This window comes from Ranitomeya imitator, chromosome 1 (assembly GCF_032444005.1).
Source record: "Ranitomeya imitator isolate aRanImi1 chromosome 1, aRanImi1.pri, whole genome shotgun sequence".
NCBI lineage: Eukaryota > Metazoa > Chordata > Amphibia > Anura > Dendrobatidae > Ranitomeya > Ranitomeya imitator.
This window is the reverse complement of record NC_091282.1, coordinates 1115497235-1115521749: the sequence shown is the minus strand read 5'-3', so window position 1 is coordinate 1115521749 and position 24515 is coordinate 1115497235. Positions and strand designations below refer to the sequence as shown.

Here is a 24515-nt window from a genome sequence, read left to right as displayed (position 1 = left end):
CTTTCCTTCAGAGTTTGCTGCCTAGCCTTATTGCAGCGTGGCTACTTCCTCCTCCTCTTAATCTTTGAATGGCTCTGATCCCAGCTGTTTATCATGGACGTCCAGAGTTTGGCTTCCAGCCTGAATAATCTTGCCACTAAGGTTCAAAATATACAGGATTTTGTTGTACATGCTCCTATGTCTGAACCTAGAATTCCTGTCCCAGAGTTTTTTTCTGGAGATAGATCTCGTTTTCTGAATTTTAGGAACAATTGCAAGTTGTTTCTTTCTTTGAAATCTCGCTCCTCTGGAGACCCTGCTCAGCAAGTCAAGATAATTATATCTTTCCTGCGGGGTGACCCTCAGGATTGGGCATTTGCATTGGCACCAGGGGACCCTGCGTTGCTTAATGCGGATGCGTTTTTTCTGGCATTAGGTTTGCTCTATGAGGAACCTAACCAAGAGATTCAGGCTGAAAAAGCTTTGTTGGCCCTCTCTCAGGGGCAAGATGAAGCAGAAATTTATTGTCAAAAATTTCGGAAGTGGTCGGTACTTACTCAGTGGAATGAGTGCGCTCTGGCTGCAAAGTTTAGAGATGGCCTTTCTGAGGCCATTAAAGATGTTATGGTGGGGTTCCCTGCGCCTGCTGGTCTGAATGAGTCTATGACTATGGCTGTTCAGATTGATCGGCGTTTACGGGAGCGCAAACCTGTGCATCATTTGGCGGTGTCGTCTGAACCGTCACCTGAGATAATGCAATGTGATAGAATTCAGTCCAGAAGTGAACGGCAAAAGTATAGGCGGAAAAAAGGGTTGTGCTTTTATTGTGGTGATTCAGCTCATGTTATATCAGCATGCTCTAAACGCACAAAAAAGGTTGATAAGTCTGTTGCCATTAGTACTTTACAGTCTAAGTTCATTCTGTCTGTGACTCTGATTTGTTCATTATCATCCATTTCCGTCGATGCCTATGTGGATTCAGGCGCTGCCCTGAGTCTTATGGATTGGTCATTTGCCAATCGCTGTGGGTTTAGTCTGGAGCCTCTGGAAGTCCCTATTCCTTTGAAGGGAATTGACTCTACACCTTTGGCTATGAATAAACCTCAGTACTGGACACAAGTAACCATGCGTATGACTCCCGTTCACCAGGAGGTGATTCGCTTCCTGGTACTGTATAATTTGCATGATGTTCTAGTACTTGGTCTGCCATGGTTACAAACTCATAATCCAGTCCTTGACTGGAAATCAATGTCTGTGTTAAGCTGGGGTTGTCAGGGGGTTCATGATGATGCACCTCCGATTTCTATCGCTTCATCTACTCCTTCTGAGATTCCTGTGTTTTTGTCTGACTATCGGGATGTTTTTGAGGAGCCTAAGCTCAGTTCGCTTCCTCCTCACAGGGATTGCGATTGTGCTATAAATTTAATTCCAGGCAGTAAATTTCCTAAAGGTCGTTTGTTCAATCTGTCAGTGCCAGAGCATACTGCTATGCGGGATTATGTTAAGGAGTCCTTGGAAAAGGGACATATCCGTCCATCTTTGTCCCCTTTGGGAGCAGGTTTTTTTTTCGTGGCCAAAAAAGATGGTTCCTTGAGGCCTTGTATAGATTATCGTCATTTGAATAAGATTACCGTAAAATATCAGTATCCTTTGCCATTGTTGACTGATTTGTTTGCTCGCATTAAGGGGGCTAAATGGTTCACTAAGATTGATCTTCGGGGTGCGTATAATCTTATACGAATAAAGCAAGGTGATGAGTGGAAAACCGCATTTAATACGCCTGAGGGCCATTTTGAGTATTTGGTTATGCCTTTTGGACTTTCTAATGCTCCTTCAGTCTTCCAGTCCTTTATGCACGATATTTTCCGTGAATATCTGGATAAATTTATGATTGTGTATTTGGATGATATTTTGGTTTTTTCTGATGACTGGGAGTCTCATGTTCAGCAGGTCAGGAAGGTGTTTCAGGTCCTGCGGGCCAATTCCTTGTTTGTAAAAGGCTCAAAGTGTCTCTTTGGAGTCCAGAAGATTTCTTTCTTGGGGTATATTTTTTCCCCTTCTACTATTGAGATGGATCCCGTCAAGGTTCAGGCTATTTGTGACTGGACGCAGCCTACATCTCTTAAGAGTCTACAGAAGTTCTTGGGCTTTGCTAATTTCTATCGTCGTTTTATAACTAATTTTTCTAGTGTTGTTAAGCCTTTGACGGATTTGACTAAGAAGGGTGCTGATGTTGCTAATTGGTCTCCTGCGGCTGTGGAGGCCTTTCAGGAACTTAAGCGCCGGTTTTCTTCTGCTCCTGTGTTGCGTCAGCCAGATGTTTCGCTCCCTTTTCAGGTTGAGGTTGATGCTTCCGAGATTGGAGCGGGGGCGGTTTTGTCACAGAGAAGCTCCGATGGCTCAGTGATGAAGCCATGCGCGTTTTTTTCTAGAAAGTTTTCGCCGGCTGAGCGGAATTATGATGTTGGTAATCGGGAACTTTTGGCCATGAAGTGGGCATTTGAGGAGTGGCGTCATTGGCTAGAGGGTGCTAGACATCGTGTGGTGGTCTTGACTGATCACAAAAATTTGATTTACCTTGAGTCTGCCAGGCGTCTGAATCCTAGACAGGCTCGTTGGTCACTGTTTTTCTCTCGTTTCAATTTTGTGGTTTCATACCTGCCAGGTTCAAAGAATGTGAAGGCGGATGCTCTTTCTAGGAGTTTTGTGCCTGACTCCCTTGGAAATTCTGAGCCCTCTGGTATCCTTAGGGATGGGGTGATTTTGTCTGCTGTCTCCCCAGACTTGCGACGTGCTTTGCAGGAGTTTCAGGCGGGTAAACCTGATCGTTGTCCGCCTGAGAGACTGTTTGTTCCGGATAATTGGACCAGTAGAGTCATCTCCGAGGTCCATTCTTCTGCGTTGGCAGGTCATCCTGGAATATTTGGTACTAGAGACTTGGTGGCCAGGTCTTTTTGGTGGCCTTCCTTGTCGAGGGATGTGCGTTCTTTTGTGCAGTCTTGTGAGGTTTGTGCTCGGGCTAAGCCTTGCTGTTCTCGGGCCAGTGGATTGTTGTCACCTTTGCCTATCCCAAAGAGGCCTTGGACGCACATTTCCATGGACTTTATTTCGGATCTCCCTGTCTCTCAAAAAATGTCCGTCATCTGGGTTGTGTGTGATCGCTTTTCTAAAATGGTTCATCTGGTACCCTTGCCTAAGTTGCCTTCCTCCTCTGAGTTGGTCCCTCTGTTTTTTCAGAATGTGGTTCGTTTGCATGGGATTCCTGAGAACATCGTTTCTGACAGGGGATCCCAGTTTGTGTCTAGATTTTGGCGGACGTTCTGTGCTAAGATGGGCATTGATTTGTCCTTTTCGTCTGCATTCCATCCTCAGACGAATGGCCAGACTGAACGAACTAATCAGACCTTGGAAACTTATTTAAGGTGTTTTGTTTCTGCTGATCAGGATGACTGGGTTACCTTTTTGCCGTTGGCCGAGTTTGCCCTTAATAATCGGGCTAGTTCTGCTACCTTGGTTTCTCCTTTCTTTTGTAATTCGGGGTTTCATCCTCGTTTTTCCTCTGGTCAGGTGGAACCTTCTGATTGTCCTGGAGTGGACATGGTGGTGGATAGGTTGCATCGGATTTGGAGTCATGTGGTGGACAATTTGAAGTTGTCCCAGGAGAAGGCTCAGCAGTTTGCTAATCGCCGTCGCCGCGTGGGTCCTCGACTTCTTGTTGGTGACTTGGTGTGGTTGTCTTCTCGTTTTGTTCCTATGAAGGTCTCTTCTCCTAAGTTCAAGCCTCGGTTCATCGGTCCCTATAGGATCTTGGAAATTCTTAACCCTGTGTCGTTTCGTTTGGATCTCCCGGCATCGTTTGCTATTCATAATGTGTTTCATCGGTCGTTGTTGCGGAAGTATGAGGTACCTGTTGTTCCTTCGCTTGAGCCTCCTGCTCCAGTGCTGGTGGAGGGAGAATTGGAGTATGTTGTGGAGAAGATCTTGGATTCTCGTGTTTCCAGACGGAAACTCCAGTATTTGGTCAAGTGGAAGGGTTATGGTCAGGAGGATAATTCTTGGGTGGTTGCCTCGGATGTTCATGCTGATGATTTGGTTCGCGCTTTTCATAGGGCTCATCCTGGTCGCCCTGGTGGTTCTCGTGAGGGTTCGGTGACCCCTCCTCAAGGGGGGGGTACTGTTGTGAGTTCTGTTTTTGGGCTCCCTCTGGTGGTTACTGATGGTACTGGGTGACTTGTCTTTCCTGGGTTTCTGGGTTCCACCTGTTCCATCAGCATATGGGAGTTTCCTATTTAACCTGGCTTTGCTGGCATTTCCTCGCCGGTTATCAATGTATCCAGTGTGTCTTGTTACCTCTGCTCCCTGCTCCTAGAACCTTCTGGTCAAGCTAAGTTTGGATTTTCCTGTTTTGGTGTTTTGCTTTATTTGGTTTTTAGTCCAGCCTGCAGATATGTGTTTCTTGCTGCTGGTTGCTCTAGTGGGCTGAAATTGCTCCTCATGTACCATGAGTTGGCACATGAGTTCAAGTAATTTCAGGATGGTTTTTTGAAGGGTTTTTCGCTGACCGCGCAGTTCACTTTTGTATCCTCTGCTATCTAGCTTTAGCGGGCCTCATTTTGCTGAAACTGTTTTCATACTGCGTATGTGCTTTCCTCTCATTTCACCGTCATTATATGTGGGGGGCTGCTATTTCTGTGGGGGATTTCTCTGGAGGCAAGAGAGGTCTGTGTTTCTTCTAATAGGGGAAGTTAGATCTTCGGCTGGAGCGAGACGTCTAGGATCATCGTAGGCACGTTCCCCGGCTACTTTTATTTGTGTGTTAGGTTCAGGGTCGCGGTCAGCTCAGGTTCCATCGCCCTAGAGCTTGTTTGTATCTGTGCTTGTCCTTTAGTGATCCCCTGCCATTGGGATCATGACAATTTTGGAAACTAGACCCCCCAAGGAACTTATCTAGATGCATAGTGAGCACTTTAAACCCCCAGGTGTTTCACAAATTGATCCGTAAAAATGAAAAAAAGTACTTTCTTTTCACAAAAAAATAGTTTTAGCCTCAATTTTGTCATTTTCACATGGGCAACAAGATGAAATGGATCCTAAATTTTGTTGGGCAAATTCTCCTGAGTACACTGATACCTCACATGTGAGGGTAAACCACTGTTTGGGCACACGGCAAGGCTCGGAAGGGAAGGAGCGCCATTTGACTTTTTGAATGAAAAATTAGCTCCAATCGTTAGCGGACACCATGTCGCGTTTGGAGAGCCCCTGTGTGCCTAAACATTGGAGCTCTCCCACAAGTGACCCCATTTTGAAAACTAGACCCCCCAAGGAACTTATCTAGATGCATAGTGAGCACTTTAAACCCTCAGGTGCTTCACAAATTGATCCGTAAAAATGAAAAAGTACTTTCTTTTCACAAAAATTTTCTTTTAGCCTCAATTTTTTCATTTTCACATCGGCAACAGGATAAAATGGATTCTAAAATTTGTTGGGCAATGTCTCCTGAGTACACCGATACCTCATATGTGGGGGTAAACCACTGTTTGGGCGCACGGCAGAGGTCGGAAGGGAAAGAGCGCCATTTGACTTTTTGAATGTAAAATTTGCTCCAATCGTTAGCGGACACCATGTCGCGTTTGGAGAGCCCCTGTGTGCCTAAACATTGGAGTTCCCCCACAAGTGACCCCATTTTGGAAACTAGACCTCCCAAGGAACTAATCTAGATGTGTGGTGACCACTTTGAACCCCCAAGTGCTTCACAGAAGTTTATAACGCAGAGCCGAGAAAATAAAAAAAAACGTTTTTCTTTCCTCAAAAATTACATTTTAGCCCGCAATTTTTTATTTTCACAAGGGTAATAGGAGAAAGTTGACCCCAAAAGTTGTTGTCCAGTTTGCCCTGAGTATGCTGATACCCCATATGTAGGGGTAAACCACTATTTGGGCACACGTCGGGGCTCGGAAGGGAAGTAGTGACGTTTTGAAATGCAGACTTTGATGGAATGGTCTGCAGGCGTCACGTTGTGTTTGCAGAGCCCCTGATCCTAAACAGTAGAAACTCCCCACAAGTGACAACATTTTGAGCATTGAACATTTATTTTTTGAGCCCGCAATTTTTCATTTTCACAAGGGTGACAGGAGAAATTGGACCCCAAAAGTTGTTGTCCAGTTAGTCCTGAGTATGCTGGTACCCCATATCCTAAAACTCCACAGAGAAACACAATGGGTCCCATAAAAAATTACTTTATTAGATATGCATTTAAAAACTACACAGAGGGATAAGGTACATCGGAAAAAGTGGGGCTAGTGAAACACTATACAGCAGTACCAATAGTACACATAGGGCTACAGAGTACCACCCACCGCATAAACACACCGCATATTACTGTCATAGACCACTAAAAGTGGATGAAATCACAAGAAAAAACACACCCGGTAACATTGCATAAGGCCGATAGACAATATATTATGTATGATGCAAGTGCAAAAAGAATAAAGTCGCTAGAAATTAGCCATTTAACGCGGTGGTATACGATAATGGAATATAATACCTGGTGTGCAACGGTGGGGGACCCTGAGCCCACCGTTAGTGGACACCAGGTATTGTATTCCATTATCGTATACCACCGTGGTAAATGGCTGATTTCTAGCGATTTTATTCTTTTTGCACTTATATCATACATAATATATTGTCTATCAGCCTTATGCAATGTTACCGGGTGTGTTTTTTCTTGTGATTTCATCCACTTTTAGAGGTCTATGACAGTAATATGCGGTGGGTGGTACTCTGTAGCCCTATGTGTACAATTGGTACTGCCGTATAGTGTTTCACTAGCCCCACTTTTTCCGATGTACCTTACCCCTCTGTGTAGTTTTTAAATGCATATCTAATAAAGTCATTTTTTATGGGACCCATTGACTGTGTTTCTCTGTGGAGTGTTAGGATTTCTGTTTTGCAGTTGTCCCTATTTAGTCCTAACATACACACATGGAATACTAATGTTGGTATTAGTTCTGATGTACTATAATCTGTGTGCCCCATGTGTGTAATATGTATGCCATAACTTTATCATTTGGTACCCCATATGTGGGGGTAAACCACTGTTTAGGCACATGTTGGGGTTCGGAAGGGAGGGAGCACCATTTGACTTTTTGAACGCAAGATTGACTGGAATCAATAGTAGCGCCATGTCGCGTTTGTAGACCCCCGATGTGCCTAAACAGTGGAAACCCCTCAATTCTAACTCCAACGCTAACCCCAACACATCCCTAACCCTAATCCCAACTCTAACCATGACCCTAACCCCAACACACCCCTAACCCTAATCCCAACCATAACCCTAACCACAACACACCCCTAACCACAACCCTAACCCCGACACACCCTTAACCCTAATCCCAACCCTAACCACAACCCTAACCCCAACACACCCCTAACCCTAATCCCAACCATAACCTTAACCACAAGCCTAACCCTAACCCCAACGCTCCCCAACCCTAATTTTAACCCTAATTCCAACCCTAACCCTAATTCTAACCCTAACTCTAATTCCAATCCAAACCCTAAGGCTATGTGCTCACACTGCGGATTTGTGTGCGGATTTTTCCGCATTGTTTTTGAAAAATCTGCAGGTAAAAGGCACTGCGTTTTACCTGCAGATTTACTGCAGATTTCCATTTTTCTGTGTGCAAATTTCACCTGCAGATTCCTATTGAGGAACAGGTGTAAAACGCTGCAGAATCCGCACAAAGAATTGACATGCTGCGGAAAATACAACGCAGCTTTCCGCGGTATTTTCCGCACTATGGGCACAGCGGATTTGGTTTTCCATAGGTTTACATGGTACTGTAACCGTAATGGAAAACTGCTACGCATCCGCAGCGGCCAATCCGCGGAGGATCCACAGCCAAATCCACACAGTGTGCCCATAGCCTAATTCTAACCCTAATACTAACCGTAACCCTAACCCTAACTGCAAGCCTAACCCTAATTGCAACCCTAACATTAACCCTAATTGCAACCCTAACCCTAGTTCTAACCCTAACCCTAGTGGAAAAATAAAAATAAATATATTTTCTTTATTTTATTATGTTACCTACCAATGGGGGTGATAAATGGGGGTTTATTTACTATTATTTATCATCTATCACAGTGATCAAAATGAATGAATCTGCCGGCCGGCAGATTCGGCGGTCGCACTGCGCATGCGCCCGCCATTTTGGAAGATGGCGGCGCCCATCCTAGAAGCCGGACGGACACCGGGAGGGACCCCAGGACTCCGGAGGTACGGGGGGTGGGATCGGACAGCGGGGGGCCGCCGGACAGGACAGAGGGGAGAGGGGGAGAGGAGGGCAGTGGAGGACGTAACGGAGGGGTAGGAAACACTGGCGGCGGCTGCAGATCGCCGCCATCAGTCGGTGGTGGGGGCATATCGGGGTCTCCAGCCGTGGCCGATGATATTGCAGCATCGGCCATGGCTTGATTGTAATATTTCACCAATTTTCATTGGTGAAATATTACGATTGCTGATTGACTGTTTTACTTTCAACAGCCAATCAGAGCGATCGCAGCCACGGGGGGGGGGGGGGGGGAGAGGGGGCAAAGCCACCCCCCCTGGGCTCAAGTACCACTCCCCTGTCCCTGCAGGTTGGGTGAAATTTCAGTTAACCCTTTTACCCAATCTGCAGGAACGCAATCCTGCCATGATGCCACATAGGCATCACAGGTCGGATTTGCACCGACTTTCATGATGCCTACGTGGCATCACAGGTCGGGAAGGGGTTAAAAAAGGGTCTCTCATCTACCCCATCAACATCTGGTGATCGTGTGGTCCTGATGGTTGCCAAGTAATGGCCACACGTTCTGCCAGCTATGGTGGCATGTTAGAATGGTAGCAACATTCATTTTTGTGGGATTTTTTTTTTATTTTTCATTCTATTCATACCACTCTGAAGGGTCAATAAACTTCCTGACATAAATTTTGAATACATGCTGTTTTTCAATTGGTATTACTTTTTGGGTTTTTCTAATAAATAGACACCCCTGAATACATATGTTTTGTACATATCTTTGAAAAAAAAAAACTGCTGGTAAACTTTTAACCAGCATCCCCAAAAAAGTTTGAAAAATGATGCTGACTTTTAAAGATATAAATTATAATTATTAACTTTTTTGTGCAGTATAATCACCTGGGTTAAAGGACTAAACATTCAAAGTTTGAATATTGCTAATTTCTCTCTAAATATTTTTTAAACTTCTAACATTTTCATGAATAAACGCAACAACGTAAATTTAACAATAACCTAAAGTGCAATGTGTCTTGAAAAAAAACGATCTCAGTGTCACTAGAATATCTTGATGGTAAAGTAACAGATTTGAAAAAAATGGCTTGGTCTCTTAAGAGTTAAAGGGTGTTAATAATAGCAATAATTTCCATTATTAGAATGAAAATAGGATGACCTCTATTACCAAACACCGACAGAAGTGTTGCCCATAACTCAGCTGTGAGATTATTCACACTACTCTACAGTACATGTGTTTTCTATATCCCCGTCTCTGGCATGTGAGTTGCCAAACATTACATGGCGATGCTTATAACTCGAGCCCGGAATAGTGAATTCATCATACATAGAGTACTGTACCGGAATGTAAATCACACATTTTATTTCCTAAGGCTGAAGTTCCAGGTTTTCTTGCTTCTTCAAGGTGTTCACTTCAAGTACAGCTCAGCACCCAGATGTTGCATGAAAAATGCCTAAAATCTGCCATAACAATTCCCTTGCATACTGTTCCCATTAGTTCTCCTCACTATGCGTGTACTATTACCACTATACAGTTTAGTCCTGTCAATCAGGTTTGACCCTCATAATAGATCATACTCAGTGACTTTTCAGGAGCATGCAAGAGGGTCAGAAATTGTGCTGTCTTTCGTCCCTATATTATTTATATCATTTATGTCGTTGTCAGGTTCCACCATATTTCTTTTACTGTGCGTATTGCCTATGTATTATATACTGTTCCATACTAGTATTACACTATCATGATAAGTGAGTACTTTGGGGACTTGAGGATTTGGATGAAAGCTTGGCATCTGACCTGGGACAACTGAGGGTACGATACGATACGATACACTTTATTGATCCCGTGGGAAATTATGGTATCACAGCAGCACGACTTAAATCATAAAAATCATAAAGGAATTACATAGTTGACATGACTGTGGAACACACATGAGGGTACACATGAGAGTTGTGTAATGTGTAGAAATGACAAGAAATAGAAAGTATTTGGTCTGTTTTTTCCTGCCATTTGGGATCAGTCATCGAAGGACAGGCTGCCGGAGGGCAAGTTGCCTCCATGGCGAAGTATGGCTGCAGAAAAAGGGTTGTTTGAGAACTAGTGTGCACGTGGGACGAGAACGATAGGTCACCTCATGAGCAGCAGAGAGAAACCACAAAACAATATTAGATTACTCTTAAATTAGACAAAAAATGTTTGACTTTCTAGAGGTTTCTGTTAGCTACTTGTTAAAGCTTCGTCTGGTGTTCCTAATGTGTCTACTGTTAGTGAGAAGAAGCTGCTTCTACTGTGCTTATTGATATTGGCTGGTCCACACAATAGCACACATCACTTTTCTGGCCATGTAGAAGAAGATACCAGTGGTGGAACTGAAATACTGATATACAAGGTAGACCTTCTTAAAGGGAATCAATAGAACACGCAGAGGGCTATACCAAGTACTTACGATTGCAATATTGAGACCCAAAAGTATTAGTTTTAAAGATTCTAATAAAAAAGTGAGTTGATCTACATTAATGGGACAATCTCATAATGTTTTTTTCCGCCTTTGTTTATCTTTTTTAGTTTTTGGCCAACCAGCTGGCAAAGGGAAACGTCCAAAAGAGCCAGCAGAAAATAAAATTAAACCTGCGATAAAGAAACTTAAACCAAAAATCACAAAGCTAAAGGACTCCTCAGAGCCCATCTCAAAGGTGCAGTCTATTATGACACAAGTGATGGACAAAGGTCGGTTCCAGAAGCCCCCGGCTATGCTCACCTTGTCAGCAGGTCAGAGCATGGAGCTCAGGTGTAAAGGGGAGAAGATAACATGGAACTACCCTGAATTCTTGGACACGTTCAAGGACTCTAGACTCAGGTAAATGCCCATAATGGAGTAGAAACATCCTTGCACCCTACTAAACTTTTTGATAAATTAAATTAATCTCAACAAAAGGAACATTTTCTATAGAATTTCATAATACATTCAAAAAAATATTAATGAGACTCTCATGAGCCCTTGTACATTCCTATTCTACTAACCCTAAGCTCTTAATTTACTCTGCGTTTGCACATTATGTTCAATGCTTGGGATGTAGAGTCTTACAATTACATTTAAGCTAATGACTTCTTATCCCAATACATACCAGCCTGATCTATGCCAAAAGGACACCGTTTCGGCAAATGCAATCATATAAATCTTCAGCAGCTTTATAAACATAAACTCAGCCTAATGTATTTCCAGAATATAAATCACAATTTTGCCAAGTCTTTCCATAGGTTCCTAGTTTATTGGTATTAGAGGTTAAAGCGGACTGGTTCCTTGTCATATATACTGTGTGTAATGTTTTATCAAGTGTGTAAATGTTCTGCTGAATTTGGAGATGCCTTTTATACCTATGCCTTTTACCTGTATGCAAATCTAGTCTGGTGAGCATGGTCCTCAGCTCTTCTTTATGAAGACCATGCTCAGTTGACTTAAAAGAACTAAATTTATGTACTGGGAAGAGATGGTTATATCTCAGAAATACACAGGAACAAAAATAAAAAATGTTGATTCAGTAGAACAGCCACATTTACATCACATTTTTTTTTACATATTTATAGTGACAGGTCTTTTTTAAGGGAAACCCACCCTGCTCTACAAGGCTTTACTCAGGATTTGGGGTTACGATAAATGTGGTGTTAGCCACTCACCACATCCTGGCATGGTTGTAGGCTTTGCCTGCCACTATGCCTGGGAAACTCACTTTTTTTCCCATAGCCTTTGTACAGAAGCATGGACCATGGACCTTCTACTGAGTTTATACAATAGCACTTACTATTTTCTTAAAAAAATGTGTTGTGTAAGACTCATGCTGGTGTGGTAGATGGAGGCAGGTATATCTCGCCCAGGTGTTTGTCCTATGTGAATTAGGCCACTCAGTATCTTCAGGGTGCTAATGGGTTAATGATTGCAGGAATAAAAGATGACCAGCTGGGTGTTTCCAGTGTCTGCCTGGGGCACACAGATTGCCTGCCTGTGTGAGACAAACGTGAGTGAAGAGCTCTGCTCAAGATCTGTATGATGTTAGCTGGGTGGGAGAAGCCCCCCCAGTTGTTGAGATAGCAACGTATTTGTTTAGTTAGTGCCGGACAGGCTAGGGTTTATTTTTATGTGTTGTTTTTTGTGTTGCTTTCACGTTAATAAATCTGACCTGAGGTCAGCCTGCTCAGAAACCTGCTGTACGCCTCAGATTCAATGCACAAACCACGTGTCCTTTGACCCCAGCAAAGGCGATCCCAGAGTGTTTTGTCACATTGTGGTGGAGAACGCGGGCATACCGTGGCACAGGCGACAGCATGGAAGACGTGGTGAAAGCCTTAGTACAGTCCACTGCCGTACAGCAGCAGGCCACTGCCGCACAGCACGAAGCTAATCGCTTGATGGCCGCACAGCTGAAGGAGTTACTGGACATGACGGTTGCAGACCGCCAACTTCTCCAACAGGTGGCGCAGCGCCTGGTGAGCATGCCTGACGCTGACCCGGAAGCAGAGTCCAGAAGGATCCATGTGAGTCGATACTGGCAAAAGCTGACTGCAGAAGATGACGTCGAGGCATATCTGACAACTTTTGAGCGGACGGCATTGAGAGAGAAGTGGCCGAAGGCACGATGGGCCGATTTGATTGCCCCGTTTCTCTCCGGCGAGGCCCAAAAAGCTTACCATGATTTGGACCCGGAGGTCGCTCAGGACTTTGAGAAGCTGAAAGCTGAGATCCTGGCCCGGCTGGGTGTGACGACGGCTGTCCGTGCACAGAGGGTACATCAGTGGACATACCAGCAAGATAAACCAGCGCGGTCTCAGATGTTCGACCTGATCTACTTGACAAAGAAATGGCTGCAACCCGAGGTACTGACAATACCCGAAATAATCCAGCGGGTTGTCCTGGACAAGTACCTGAGAGTACTACCCCCAGCGCTGAAAAGGTGGGTAAGCCAAGGAAATCCCACGACAGCGGATCAACTTGTGGAGTTGGTCGAGCGTTATTCCGTGGCAGAAGGACTTCCCGACGACACCGCCAAACCCCGGACTGTGCCTCCTCCTCGTGGAACCGGTAAGACTGTTCCAGGGACCACGGGTGAAGGAAAATCGCTTAAAACTGTGGGGGAGGAGTCCGGGACTGCTCGCACTCCGAGACCAAGAGTATTGGACGGTGGTCTCAGTAGGGGACCTGTTAGGTGTTTCCGCTGCCATGAGAAGGGTCATGTTTCTGCGAACTGTCCTGTTACCGCTGAACCCATGCAGTGCGACGTTATAGACTCTAGAAAACGCATGTCTTTGGTTACACAGCTAGTGAGTGTGAATGCGGGTCAAAATGATACAGTGAAACACCTGTGTGAATTATCTGTTGATGGGAAAAATGTTGTGGCATTACTAGACTCTGGAAGTGTGGTGACTCTGGTGAAAGCTAGTCTGGTGGCACTTCCGTCTGGTCCGTCTGACAAGTTTTCTGTGACGTGTGTGCATGGTGACACCCGCTCGTACTTAACAGCGGTCATATGGATTTCTACTCCCTATGGGTCAGTGCAGCACAAAGTGGGACTCGTTCCCGCATTGTTACATGATGTAATCCTGGACAGGGATTTTCCCTATTTCTGGCAGTTGTGGGAGAATCAGTTACTCCTTCACGGTAGCTGTACCCGTGAATCTTCTCCCATGCCATCTGGAGGTCCCGAGTCCCTAGAGGAAACCCCACAGGAAGATGTTGCTGGGGAGGTTAGTGAATCTAACCTTCAGTACCCCTTCTCCGTCATGGCGGGGGAAACAGAGGAAACTGAGGAACCTCAGCGAGAGGCGGAGGCAGACAGCCATCCGGCACCCTGCCTGCCAGATTTGGGAGTCCAGGTGGATGACTTCCACAGCGAGCAAATGAAAGATCCTACCCTGACTCCGGCTAGGAAAAATGTAAAAATGATAGATGGGGTACCCGTAGAACCTGACACTAGGCTAGCGTACCCGTATATGGTTCTTGAAAATGATTTGCTCTACCAGGTAGAAAAAAAAGGGGAAGACACAGTGCAACGGTTAGTGGTACCCAAACCTTATCGGCGGAAGGTACTGGATTTGGCCCACGGACATATAATGGGGGGACATCTGGGGGTACAGAAAACCACAGAAAGGATATTGCATTGTTTTGTGTGGCCTGGAATACATTGTGATGTGCGTAACTATTGTGAGTCCTGTCCAGAGTGCCAAATCGCGGCCCCTAAATCTCAGTTCCGTAGCCCTTTGGTACCCCTTCCTATCATCGGGGTCCCTTTTGAGAAAATTGGGATGGATTTGGTTGGGCCCCTTCCCCGATCCGCACGTGGGCACCAACATATCCTCGTCATCGTGGACTATGCCACTCGTTACCCGGAAGCCGTCCCTTTGCGTAACACAGCTACCAAGACGATCGCCAAGGAATTGGTACAAGTGTTTAGTCGGGTGGGAATTCCAAAACAGATACTCACCGACCAGGGGACTCCCTTTATGTCGAGGGTAATGAAGGAGCTCTGCAGGCTCTTACAAATAGACCCGTTGCGTACGTCTGTCTATCACCCTCAAACAGATGGCCTGGTTGAGCGCTTCAACAAAACCTTAAAACAGATGCTCCGGAAGGCGATAGACAAAGATGGGAAGAACTGGGATTACTTGTTACCCTATTTGCTGTTTGCCATTAGGGAAGTTCCCCAGTCTTCCACAGGATTTTCGCCTTTCGAACTGTTGTACGCCCGTCGTCCCCGGGGACTGCTGGACGTCGCAAAAGAAACCTGGGAAGGTCAAGTCACTCCCTTTAAAACGGTGATCGACCATGTAACACAAATGCAGGATCGTATTGCCGCTGTCATGCCCATTGTTAGGGACCATATGTTACAGGGCCAGGGAGCCCAGAGGCAAAGTTATGATAGAGGCGCTAAGGTCCGTACATTTGCACCCGGCGATAGGGTGTTGGTCCTAATCCCTACGGTGGATAGTAAATTCCTGGCGAAATGGCAGGGCCCATTTGAGGTCCGAGAAAGAGTTGGTGAAGTGAACTATAAAGTGTACCAGCCGGGTAAGAGAAAACCGGAACAGATTTATCATGTGAATCTGATAAAATCCTGGAAAGACCGCTCTGCCCTAACGGCGGATCTGCCCCGTCCGGTTTGTTCACCTACTGTACCAGAGGTGCAGGTTGCTGAGACTCTCTCAGAACGACAAAAATCTGAGGTTAAGCAATTTTTGTTACAGAACCGAGAGTTTTTCTCCGAAAAACCTGGCCGGACGAAGTTGGTGAAACATGAGATTGTCACAGAGCCTGGCGTCACTGTTCATGTGAAGCCCTACCGGATTCCGGAAGCCCGCCGTGAAGCCGTCTCCCGGGAAGTGATGGCAATGTTGGACTTAGGAGTCATTGAGGAGTCACACAGCGCCTGGTCCAGTCCAATTGTGTTGATACCTAAACCGGATGGCTCCATCCGGTTTTGTAATGACTTTAGGAAACTGAATGCAGTTTCTAAATTTGATGCGTACCCTATGCCCCGGGTCGATGAGTTGATCGACCGGCTTGGTAAAGCCCGATACATTACGACCCTGGATTTAACAAAGGGGTACTGGCAGATTCCTCTGGCCGAGGCGGCCAGAGAGAAGACGGCATTTGCTACACCGGAAGGTCTGTTCCAGTATGTCTATATGCCGTTTGGACTTCACGGAGCTCCCGCAACGTTCCAGAGATTGATGGATCGAGTCTTGAGGCCTCACAGACAGTACGCTTCTGCCTACCTGGATGACATCGTAATTTACAGCATGGACTGGGAAACTCATCTCCAGAAGGTACAAGCCGTGATTGATGACCTGCGAGATGCAGGTTTAACGGCAAACCCCAAGAAATGCCACATCGGGCTTGAAGAAGCCCGATACTTGGGCTACGTGATTGGCCGAGGAGTGGTTAAACCCCAGATCGACAAAATACAGGCAATTCAGGGCTGGCCACAACCAGTGAACAAGAAACAAGTGCAGGCTTTCCTGGGGATTGCCGGCTATTATCGCCGGTTCATACCCAATTTTGCAGCCATGGCTACTCCCTTGACGGATCTTACCAAGGGGAAGGGTTCCGTCATGGTAAAATGGACCTCAGCTGCTGAAGAGGCCTTCCACAGCCTGAAACGGGCTTTGTGCTCTCAGCCCGTACTAGTGACTCCTGATTTCAGCAGCGAGTTTGTGGTACAAACTGATGCCTCTGATACTGGTGTCGGAGCTGTACTTTCCCAGGTGAGGGACGGAGTCGAACACCCGGTCCTCTATCTCAGTCGGAAACTGAATGTACATGAGCAGAGGTATGCCGTGGTTGAAAAAGAGTGCCTAGCCATTAAATGGGCTCTCGACTCCCTCAAGTATTACCTGGCTGGTAGGAAGTTTAGGCTGGTCACAGACCATGCCCCTCTAAAGTGGATGCACCTCCACAAGGACCGTAATAGTCGGGTAACCAGGTGGTTCCTTGCCCTGCAGGCTTACTCTTTTACGGTGGAGCACCGACCTGGGGTGCAGATGGGGAACGCCGATGCCCTATCCCGAGTGCACTGTTTCAAAAGTGTTCTTGCTCGACCGGAGTGGTCTGAGCAAGGGGGGGGGGATATGTAAGACTCATGCTGGTGTGGTAGATGGAGGCAGGTATATCTCGCCCAGGTGTTTGTCCTATGTGAATTAGGCCACTCAGTATCTTCAGGGTGCTAATGGGTTAATGATTGCAGGAATAAAAGATGACCAGCTGGGTGTTTCCAGTGTCTGCCTGGGGCACACAGATTGCCTGCCTGTGTGAGACAAACGTGAGTGAAGAGCTCTGCTCAAGATCTGTATGATGTTAGCTGGGTGGGAGAAGCCCCCCCAGTTGTTGAGATAGCAACGTATTTGTTTAGTTAGTGCCGGACAGGCTAGGGTTTATTTTTATGTTTTGTTTTTTGTGTTGCTTTCACGTTAATAAATCTGACCTGAGGTCAGCCTGCTCAGAAACCTGCTGTACGCCTCAGATTCAATGCACAAACCACGTGTCCTTTGACCCCAGCAAAGGCGATCCCAGAGTGTTTTGTCACAGTTGGTATTGTGTGGTCCAGCCAGATTTATAATACATACGGATTTTCATGTAAAGCTGCATGATTCGTCACCATCCAATATCGGTGTGTGCCCAGATACAAAGTGTTAGTGAGTGCATGGAGAATGTGTTAACAGATGATAGATTGGACTAAATTCCGAGAAAAATGGAGGGAGAACTGAGTGCAGTAAGATAAGTGAGGTTATGTGATAGTCCAGACTAAAAAGATGTGTTTTTAGTATGGCACGCATAAAACTCTGAACACTGGGAATTACCCAGATCTTCCAGGGAAGAGCATTCCAGAGAACTGATGCAGCATGAGAAAAGTCTTGGAAAGAGCAGTGGAAAGTTCAGATTATGGAGGACATTAGACTTAGATCAGTAGCAGAATGGTACGGCGGTTCACAGAAATAAAGCAGGAAATGTCGGGTGAAAACAGATGAACAAAGGAAACAGCTCTGGATTCAGGTACAGTACATGTAAAGACACACACTATAGCCATTATAGAGGCAATATGACCTCCTTACAAAAATGCTAGCAGATTTTCATATAATAAAGTTTAGTGTTGAAGCTTTTCTTAGTAACCCCAATGCTTGTGTGATTCTATTTCTGATTTATGCCAGAGCTCATATTTCTAACACATTTTCTAATGTTTTTTTATATGCTGACTAGGCAGGTTCACCACATGTCATTTTAAGATCCTTGCATAGCTGGAATTCCACATTTTCACCCTTTCCTCTGGTTCATTTTTCTTCTTTTTAGTAGTAATTTAATTTGCAGGCTGCTTTCTTATTGCCCATCCTAACATTCGATTGGTATGTTAATTCAGAAAAAATATGATTATATATTATTATAGTACAACTGACTACAGATACAATATTTATCTCTACATTCCTAGAGACATTTTTTACAGATTGCTGAGAGAGCACATCTTGGGTTATAGAGAAACTAGCTATTGAACTCGTTCTACACCCGGGTGGCAAGCATTTATATTGATATATGGACTCCATCCTGGTATGTGCTGCTTCCATCCTGTGCCCTAATCTTGTCATGTGCTGCTACCATCTTGCGCCCCCTTCCTCTCATGTGCAGCCCCCATCCTGCGTCCTCATCTTGTCATGTGCTACTTTCTTCCTGTGCCCCCATCTTGTCATGTGCTCCCATCCTGCACCCCAATCCTGTCATGTGCTCCCATCCTGCGCCCCAATCATGTCATGTGGTGCTCCCATCCTGCACCTCCATGCTGTCATGTGCTGCTCCTATCCTGCACCCCCGTTCTGGTATGTGTTGCCCCATCCTGGTGTGTGCTACTCCAATTTTGCACACCCATCCTGTCATGTGGTGCTCTTATCCTGCATCCCCTTACTGTCATGTGGTCCTCTCATCCTGCGTCCCCATCCTGTCATGTGGTGCTCACATCCTGTCATGTGCTGCTCTCATCCTGCACCCCCATCTTGTAATGTACTGCTCCCATCCTGCACCCCCATTCTGTCATGTGCTGCTCCCATCCTGCACCCCCATTCTGTCATGTGCTGCTCCCATCCTGCGCCCTCATTCTGTCATGTGCAGTAAAAAGTCACTGGCTTGCTGCGCTGACGTATCTATATACATAATTGTCTAAGGGTTTTTCCGTCTGTCTGTCTGTCTGTCTCTGTCTGTCTGTCTATGCCAGGTACTGCATATCCACCACTTATTCCAACCAATAAGGGGTGGATGTGCAGTACCCGGCCACGGTCACTATTATGCTGACAGAGCTAGACTATGCAGCTCCGCAGCTGAACAGTTCAGGCTGCCACCAACACCGGGAGCAGCTGTTCGGCAAGGATGGGAGACCCCTGCTGATCACACATTGATGACCTATCCTAAGGATAGCAAAGGAACTGAGAATTCCCGACACTTACATATATCACAGAACTTGATCCTTTTATTCAAAGTCTGAACGTTTTAGCTCCTGCAGAAAGATCTGCTGGAGCTGAAATGTTCAGGTTCAGAATTAAAAGATAAAGTTCAATGATATATGCGAGTGCAGGGAGTTCTTAGTTCCTATGCTATTCATTTCCACGTGCACAATGATTTGTAGTGGATTCCTGATCACCATTTGGTCTCTATCCTAAGGATAACCCATCAACAGTAAAGTCCTGGACAACTCCTTTAAAGCATGTGGGGCTAAGGCTAGCTTGAGGCTAAAGCGTGGGGCTAAGGCTAGCTTGTCTGGTGGAATCTTACAGAACTACTGTAGAACAAGTTGCTGGCTATGATAGAATGATTTCAAAACATAGAGTGTATCACAGCTTGATAAAATTAGGCCTTGGAATAGGTTTGGAAGTCGACAACTGAGTATACTTTGCTTACCTAGAAAAGAGATGGCCATGGCTGTAGACAGCACAAGCTGCAGAGCTAAGTGATTGTCTGCAGTGGTGATTTGTGTTGCAGTCATGATGTCACCAATGCAGCCTGTACACAGAAACTGGAGCAGTGACGGAAAGCTGAAAAAGTGAGGTTGAGTATCATGTGAGTTTATTATTTTAACACAGCACTTACCTTTAGAGGCCAAAAGTCTGTATCCTAGGGAATCTGAGTACCATCTGCTGCACCTAGAATCATAGAATGTGCAGAGTTGGAAAGGACTTCAAGGGTCATCGTGTCCAAGCCCCTGCTCAATGCAGGAGTCAGTAAAACATCTCAGACAGATGTCTGTCCAGCCTCTGTTTGAAGACTTCCATTGAAAGAGAACTCACCACCTCTTGGAGCAGCCTGTTCCACTCATTGATCATCCTCACTGTCAAAAAGTTTTTTCTAATATCTAATCTGTATCTTCTCCCTTTCAGTTTCAATTCATTGCTTCTCTTGTTTCCATGTGCAAATGAGAATAATGATGATCCCTCTACACTCTGACATCCCTTCAGATATTTGTAGACAGCTTTTAAGTTTCCTATTAGCCTTCTTAGCCTAAACATTCCCAGATCCTTTAGACGTTACTCGTAGGACATACTTTGCAGTCCGCTAACCATCATGGTAGCTCTTATCTGAACTTGCTCCAATTTTTTTATGTATTTTTTAAAATGTGGAGCCCAGAACTGGACACAGTATTCCAGATGACACCTGACCAAGGAGGAGTAGAGGGGAATAATTACTTCATGTGATCTAGACTCTATGCTTGTCTTAATACATCCTAGAACTGTGCTTGCCTTTTTTGCTGCTGCATCACAGTGTTGACTCATGTGCAGCATGTGATCTATTAGTATACCCAAGTCTTTTTCACACATGCTGTTGCTTAGTTCTATTCCTCCCATTCTGTAGATGTAATTTTAGTTTTTCTTGACCAGATGTAAAATCTTGCATTTCTCTTTGCAGAGTGGAGAGAGGGATAACAATTTTTGTCTGCCATTCTCCTGATGCACCTGTGAGATGTGTGTGTTGGCTCACTAGGGTAGTATAAATGTGTATAACCTGTGTCCACATCTGTATAGTACTGTACCTGTTGTAAATGGATTTGATTCTTTGCAGTAATGTTATTTGGTCACAAGATGTCGCTATTGCCTAAGCATTCTTGAAAGACTGTGAGCTGCAGGGCCGGTGTCAGCACTCGGCGCACCCGGGCAACTGCCGGGGTCCTGAGCAGGCAGGGGACCCCCCGCCTACTCCGGGACCCGGCACTTGCGATACTTACCTCTCCCGGTTCCAGCGCTGCAGCGTCTTCCATCCTCGGACTGTGACATTCAGGTCAGAGGGCGCGATGACATCACCAGTGCGCGCCCTCTGCCTGAGCAGTCGCAGCACAGAGAGCAGGAAGACCCTGAGGAGTCAAGAAGCAGAGCAGCGTCAAGCAATAAGAGGTGAGTATTTCATTTTTTTTTTTAAATATTTGGAGCAATATATGGGGACCATCAGAAAAGGCCCATATATGGGGCATTATATGGGGCTAATTTTATATGGAGCATCTTATGGGTCCAATAATATAGGGAGCATCTTATGGGGCCAATTCTATAGGGAGCATCTTATGGGGCCAATAATATAGGGAGCATCTTATGAAGCCAATTCTATAGGGAGCATTATATGGGGCCAATTTAACATGGAGCATCTTATGGGGCCAATTCAATATGGAGCAGTATATGGGGCCAATTGCATATGGAGCAGTATATGGGGCCAATAATATATGAAGCATCTTATGGGACTAATTATATATGGAGCATTTTATATGGACAATTATATATGGAGCATTATATGGGGCCATTATACATGGAGCATCTTATGGGGTCAATTATTTTTGGAGCATTATATGGGACCCATTCTGTAAGGAGTATTATATGGGCCCATTCTGTATGGAGCATCATATGGGGCCCATTCTGTATGGAGCAATATATGGGACTCAGTATACTGTATGGGGCCGATCATATACTGTATGGAGCATTATGTGAGGCCCATTATATATGGAGCAATAGATGGGGCCCATCATATACTGTATGGAGAATTATATGTGGCTCGCTATACTGTATAGAGCATTATATGGGGTCAATTCTGTATGGAGCAATATATGCAGCTCATTCTGTATGGGGCACTCTGTGGTGCCCATTATACTGTATAGAGCATTATATGAGGCTCATTATTCTGTTTGGAGCAATATATGGGGCTCATTATTATGATTATGTATAGAGGACTATGTGGTGCCAATTATACTGTATGGAGCACTATATGGGGCCATTATACTGTATGGGGCAATATATGGGGCTCATTATACTGTTTGGAGCAATATATGGGGCTCATTATTCTGTACAGAGGACTATACTGTCTGGTTTCTGAGCTAATGTAGAATGTACAATAGATATCACTCATGTAATGTAAAAAGTAAGTGAAATCTTTGGCATTGTACTATACCTTTATTTCTCTGCCGTATCGGTGCATTATGAATTGTGGTATGTGTTAAAGGGGCCCACTGGGACTCTTTCGCCAAGGGTCCATGAAAACCTGGAGCCGGCCCCGGTGAGCTGTATGCAAAATGTCACAGGTGGGTATACAATCTGAGTGATGTGAAACACAGAAAGAAGAAGTGCGGCCATCCTAAGGGCAGTCTGCAGTTATTGAGAACAGGGAGAGGATGTGCTGGAGGGGAATCCAATGACATCCTCTCATGGAAGTATCCCACCGTGACCAGAGTAGTGACAGATTGGAGCTGATCTTGTCAGGAACACTGCTGAGAGACGGAAAAGGCCAGAACCTAGCATGTACGTGGATCGCCCCCATGTAAGGGCAATGGGGTACTTGGTACCGGGTCCTTCAGTTCCCTCAGCGAGGATGTCACGGTGGCCATATGAGGGGCGCCCAATAAAAGGCAGAGTTCGTAGATAACGGTTGTGTTCGTGACGCCACCTGTGGTATTCGGTAAGGGTGACCGACGCTGCTTAGGGGTCCGCTGGGGTGATGGAATGGCAGCTAGATGGTATACCTTCCCACAGGTGAAGTATATCCCCAGGGCTTCCCAGAAGTGTAGCTGGTGATGGTGGATGGTGCAAGGCGCGGTGAATAACGAGGACACAATGGGTGCAGTCTCTTTACCTTTACTGAAGGCTTCAGCATCCACAGTCCAGGGTGCCAGATGACAGGGTAGGCAGAATCCGGCCGGTCCGATTGCAATTCCAGAGTCCTTTTATCCAGGTGGAAATCAGTAGCTTTCCCCTTGCTCACAGTAAGGTAGTAGGTCCCTACTTGCATTAGCTACCATAAGGTCCTCACTCTTGTTACTTCTCTCTCTCCCCCAGATGGATAGGACATAACCCGTATGACGGTGGTGGCCTGAGGCTATTGTATAGGGACCCTAGAGACCCCCCTCCTCCGCGTTGCCACCTTGTCTGCTTAGGTGTTTAGGTCAGACAGCCAACTTGGAATCGACTGCCCTGCCTGTCTCTGAAGTAAAGCGTAGAGTCAATTACTCCCTCGGTGTTCCGGCCACCGGATCTGTGCTCAGATGGAAGCAGCCTGCTTCTAGCTGGTCTCCCACTGTTGTTTCACTCCTGTTGCTATGACTTCTGTGCTCACGCACTACGGCACACTTCCTTTCTTGTCCTTTCTTAGGAGGCTGCCGCATGGGTTGCAGGCGCAGCTCCGTGTCCTTCCTACTGAGCCGCTGATGTTCTTTCTTGTTCCTCTGTCTGCCTGACAGGAATTCCCTGGGCTGAGCCCAGTCTGCTTCTCTCCCTCTCCTCCTCCTGGCTCCAACTGTCTGACTTCCTAACCAACCCACCAGTTTTACCCTTTGTGAGGAGTGGCCTAGTACATAGAACCCTTAGCTCCCCCTGGTGGACCGGCGTGTGAAGTGTGTGTGTGGCTGTGATACCTGGCAGGGTGAACTCCTTTGGTGCCATCAGACATAACATCGCTTCCCCTGGTGGGAGAACGACATTACTGCAACGACCAGGACTCTGGGGCGCTGCAAACGCTGTTGGACACAGCTGAAGAGTTAAGCCACAGTCATCAATGGTACCGTTCACCTACTGGAGCGCTTCCGCGTATGTCCGTATATACACCAATTTATACACCAGTTTGTCCAGAGCAGACCCGGGTCGGTAAGAAAACTAAGGCACACTGTGCCATGGCAATGGGTAACCATGCACGTACCTCACTACATTCTGGAGCCAAAATACTCAAGGCTGAGTTAGATACATGCCGGTTAGATACATAGTTATATTGACTATTTCAGGCCACGTTTATTGCCAAAATCAGTGTCCGCAACTTTCGGATTTGCCTTGTTTTCCTGTTTATTCCGTAATTAAGAATCCTATTCCACACCTAGGTGCCGAAACAGCACGTAATGGACTTCCAACCAAACTTGAACTTCTTTTTGTTTCAAAAGAGATTTTTCGTGGAACATTATAGTACGGGACAATTGTTCAACTTCGATAGACTTTGTTCATGGCTAAATAGCCATCGCAGTTGGTTAACTGTTGGTTATTTTCAGTATAGTTGAAGATGGACTATTCCTCTGAGATCACTGAAGTCCCATCGGGACGGAAGAGGGATATTTACTTGGGGAATAGAGGTAATTGATTTTAAGATTGTAAACTTCTGTGCTGTAGTACAGGCTAGCACTTACGTTAACACTCATATAATTGTTAAATCATATAAAACCCCAAGAAACTTTATTAAGTATATAAATATTAAAAAGGCCACAAACCTGTGG

The 24515-nt window shown here is 45.6% G+C and overlaps 1 protein-coding gene across 1 annotated transcript in view; it reads left to right on the top strand.

The window, feature by feature from the left end:
* PDGFRL (platelet derived growth factor receptor like) overlaps positions 1 to 24515 on the top strand; it is a 288958-nt gene that overhangs the window by 53192 nt on the left and 211251 nt on the right. The window contains exon 2 of the mRNA XM_069744397.1: positions 10837 to 11128. Within this exon, the coding sequence (XP_069600498.1) occupies positions 10837 to 11128 (292 nt within the window). The remainder of the gene's footprint in view (positions 1 to 10836; positions 11129 to 24515) is intronic.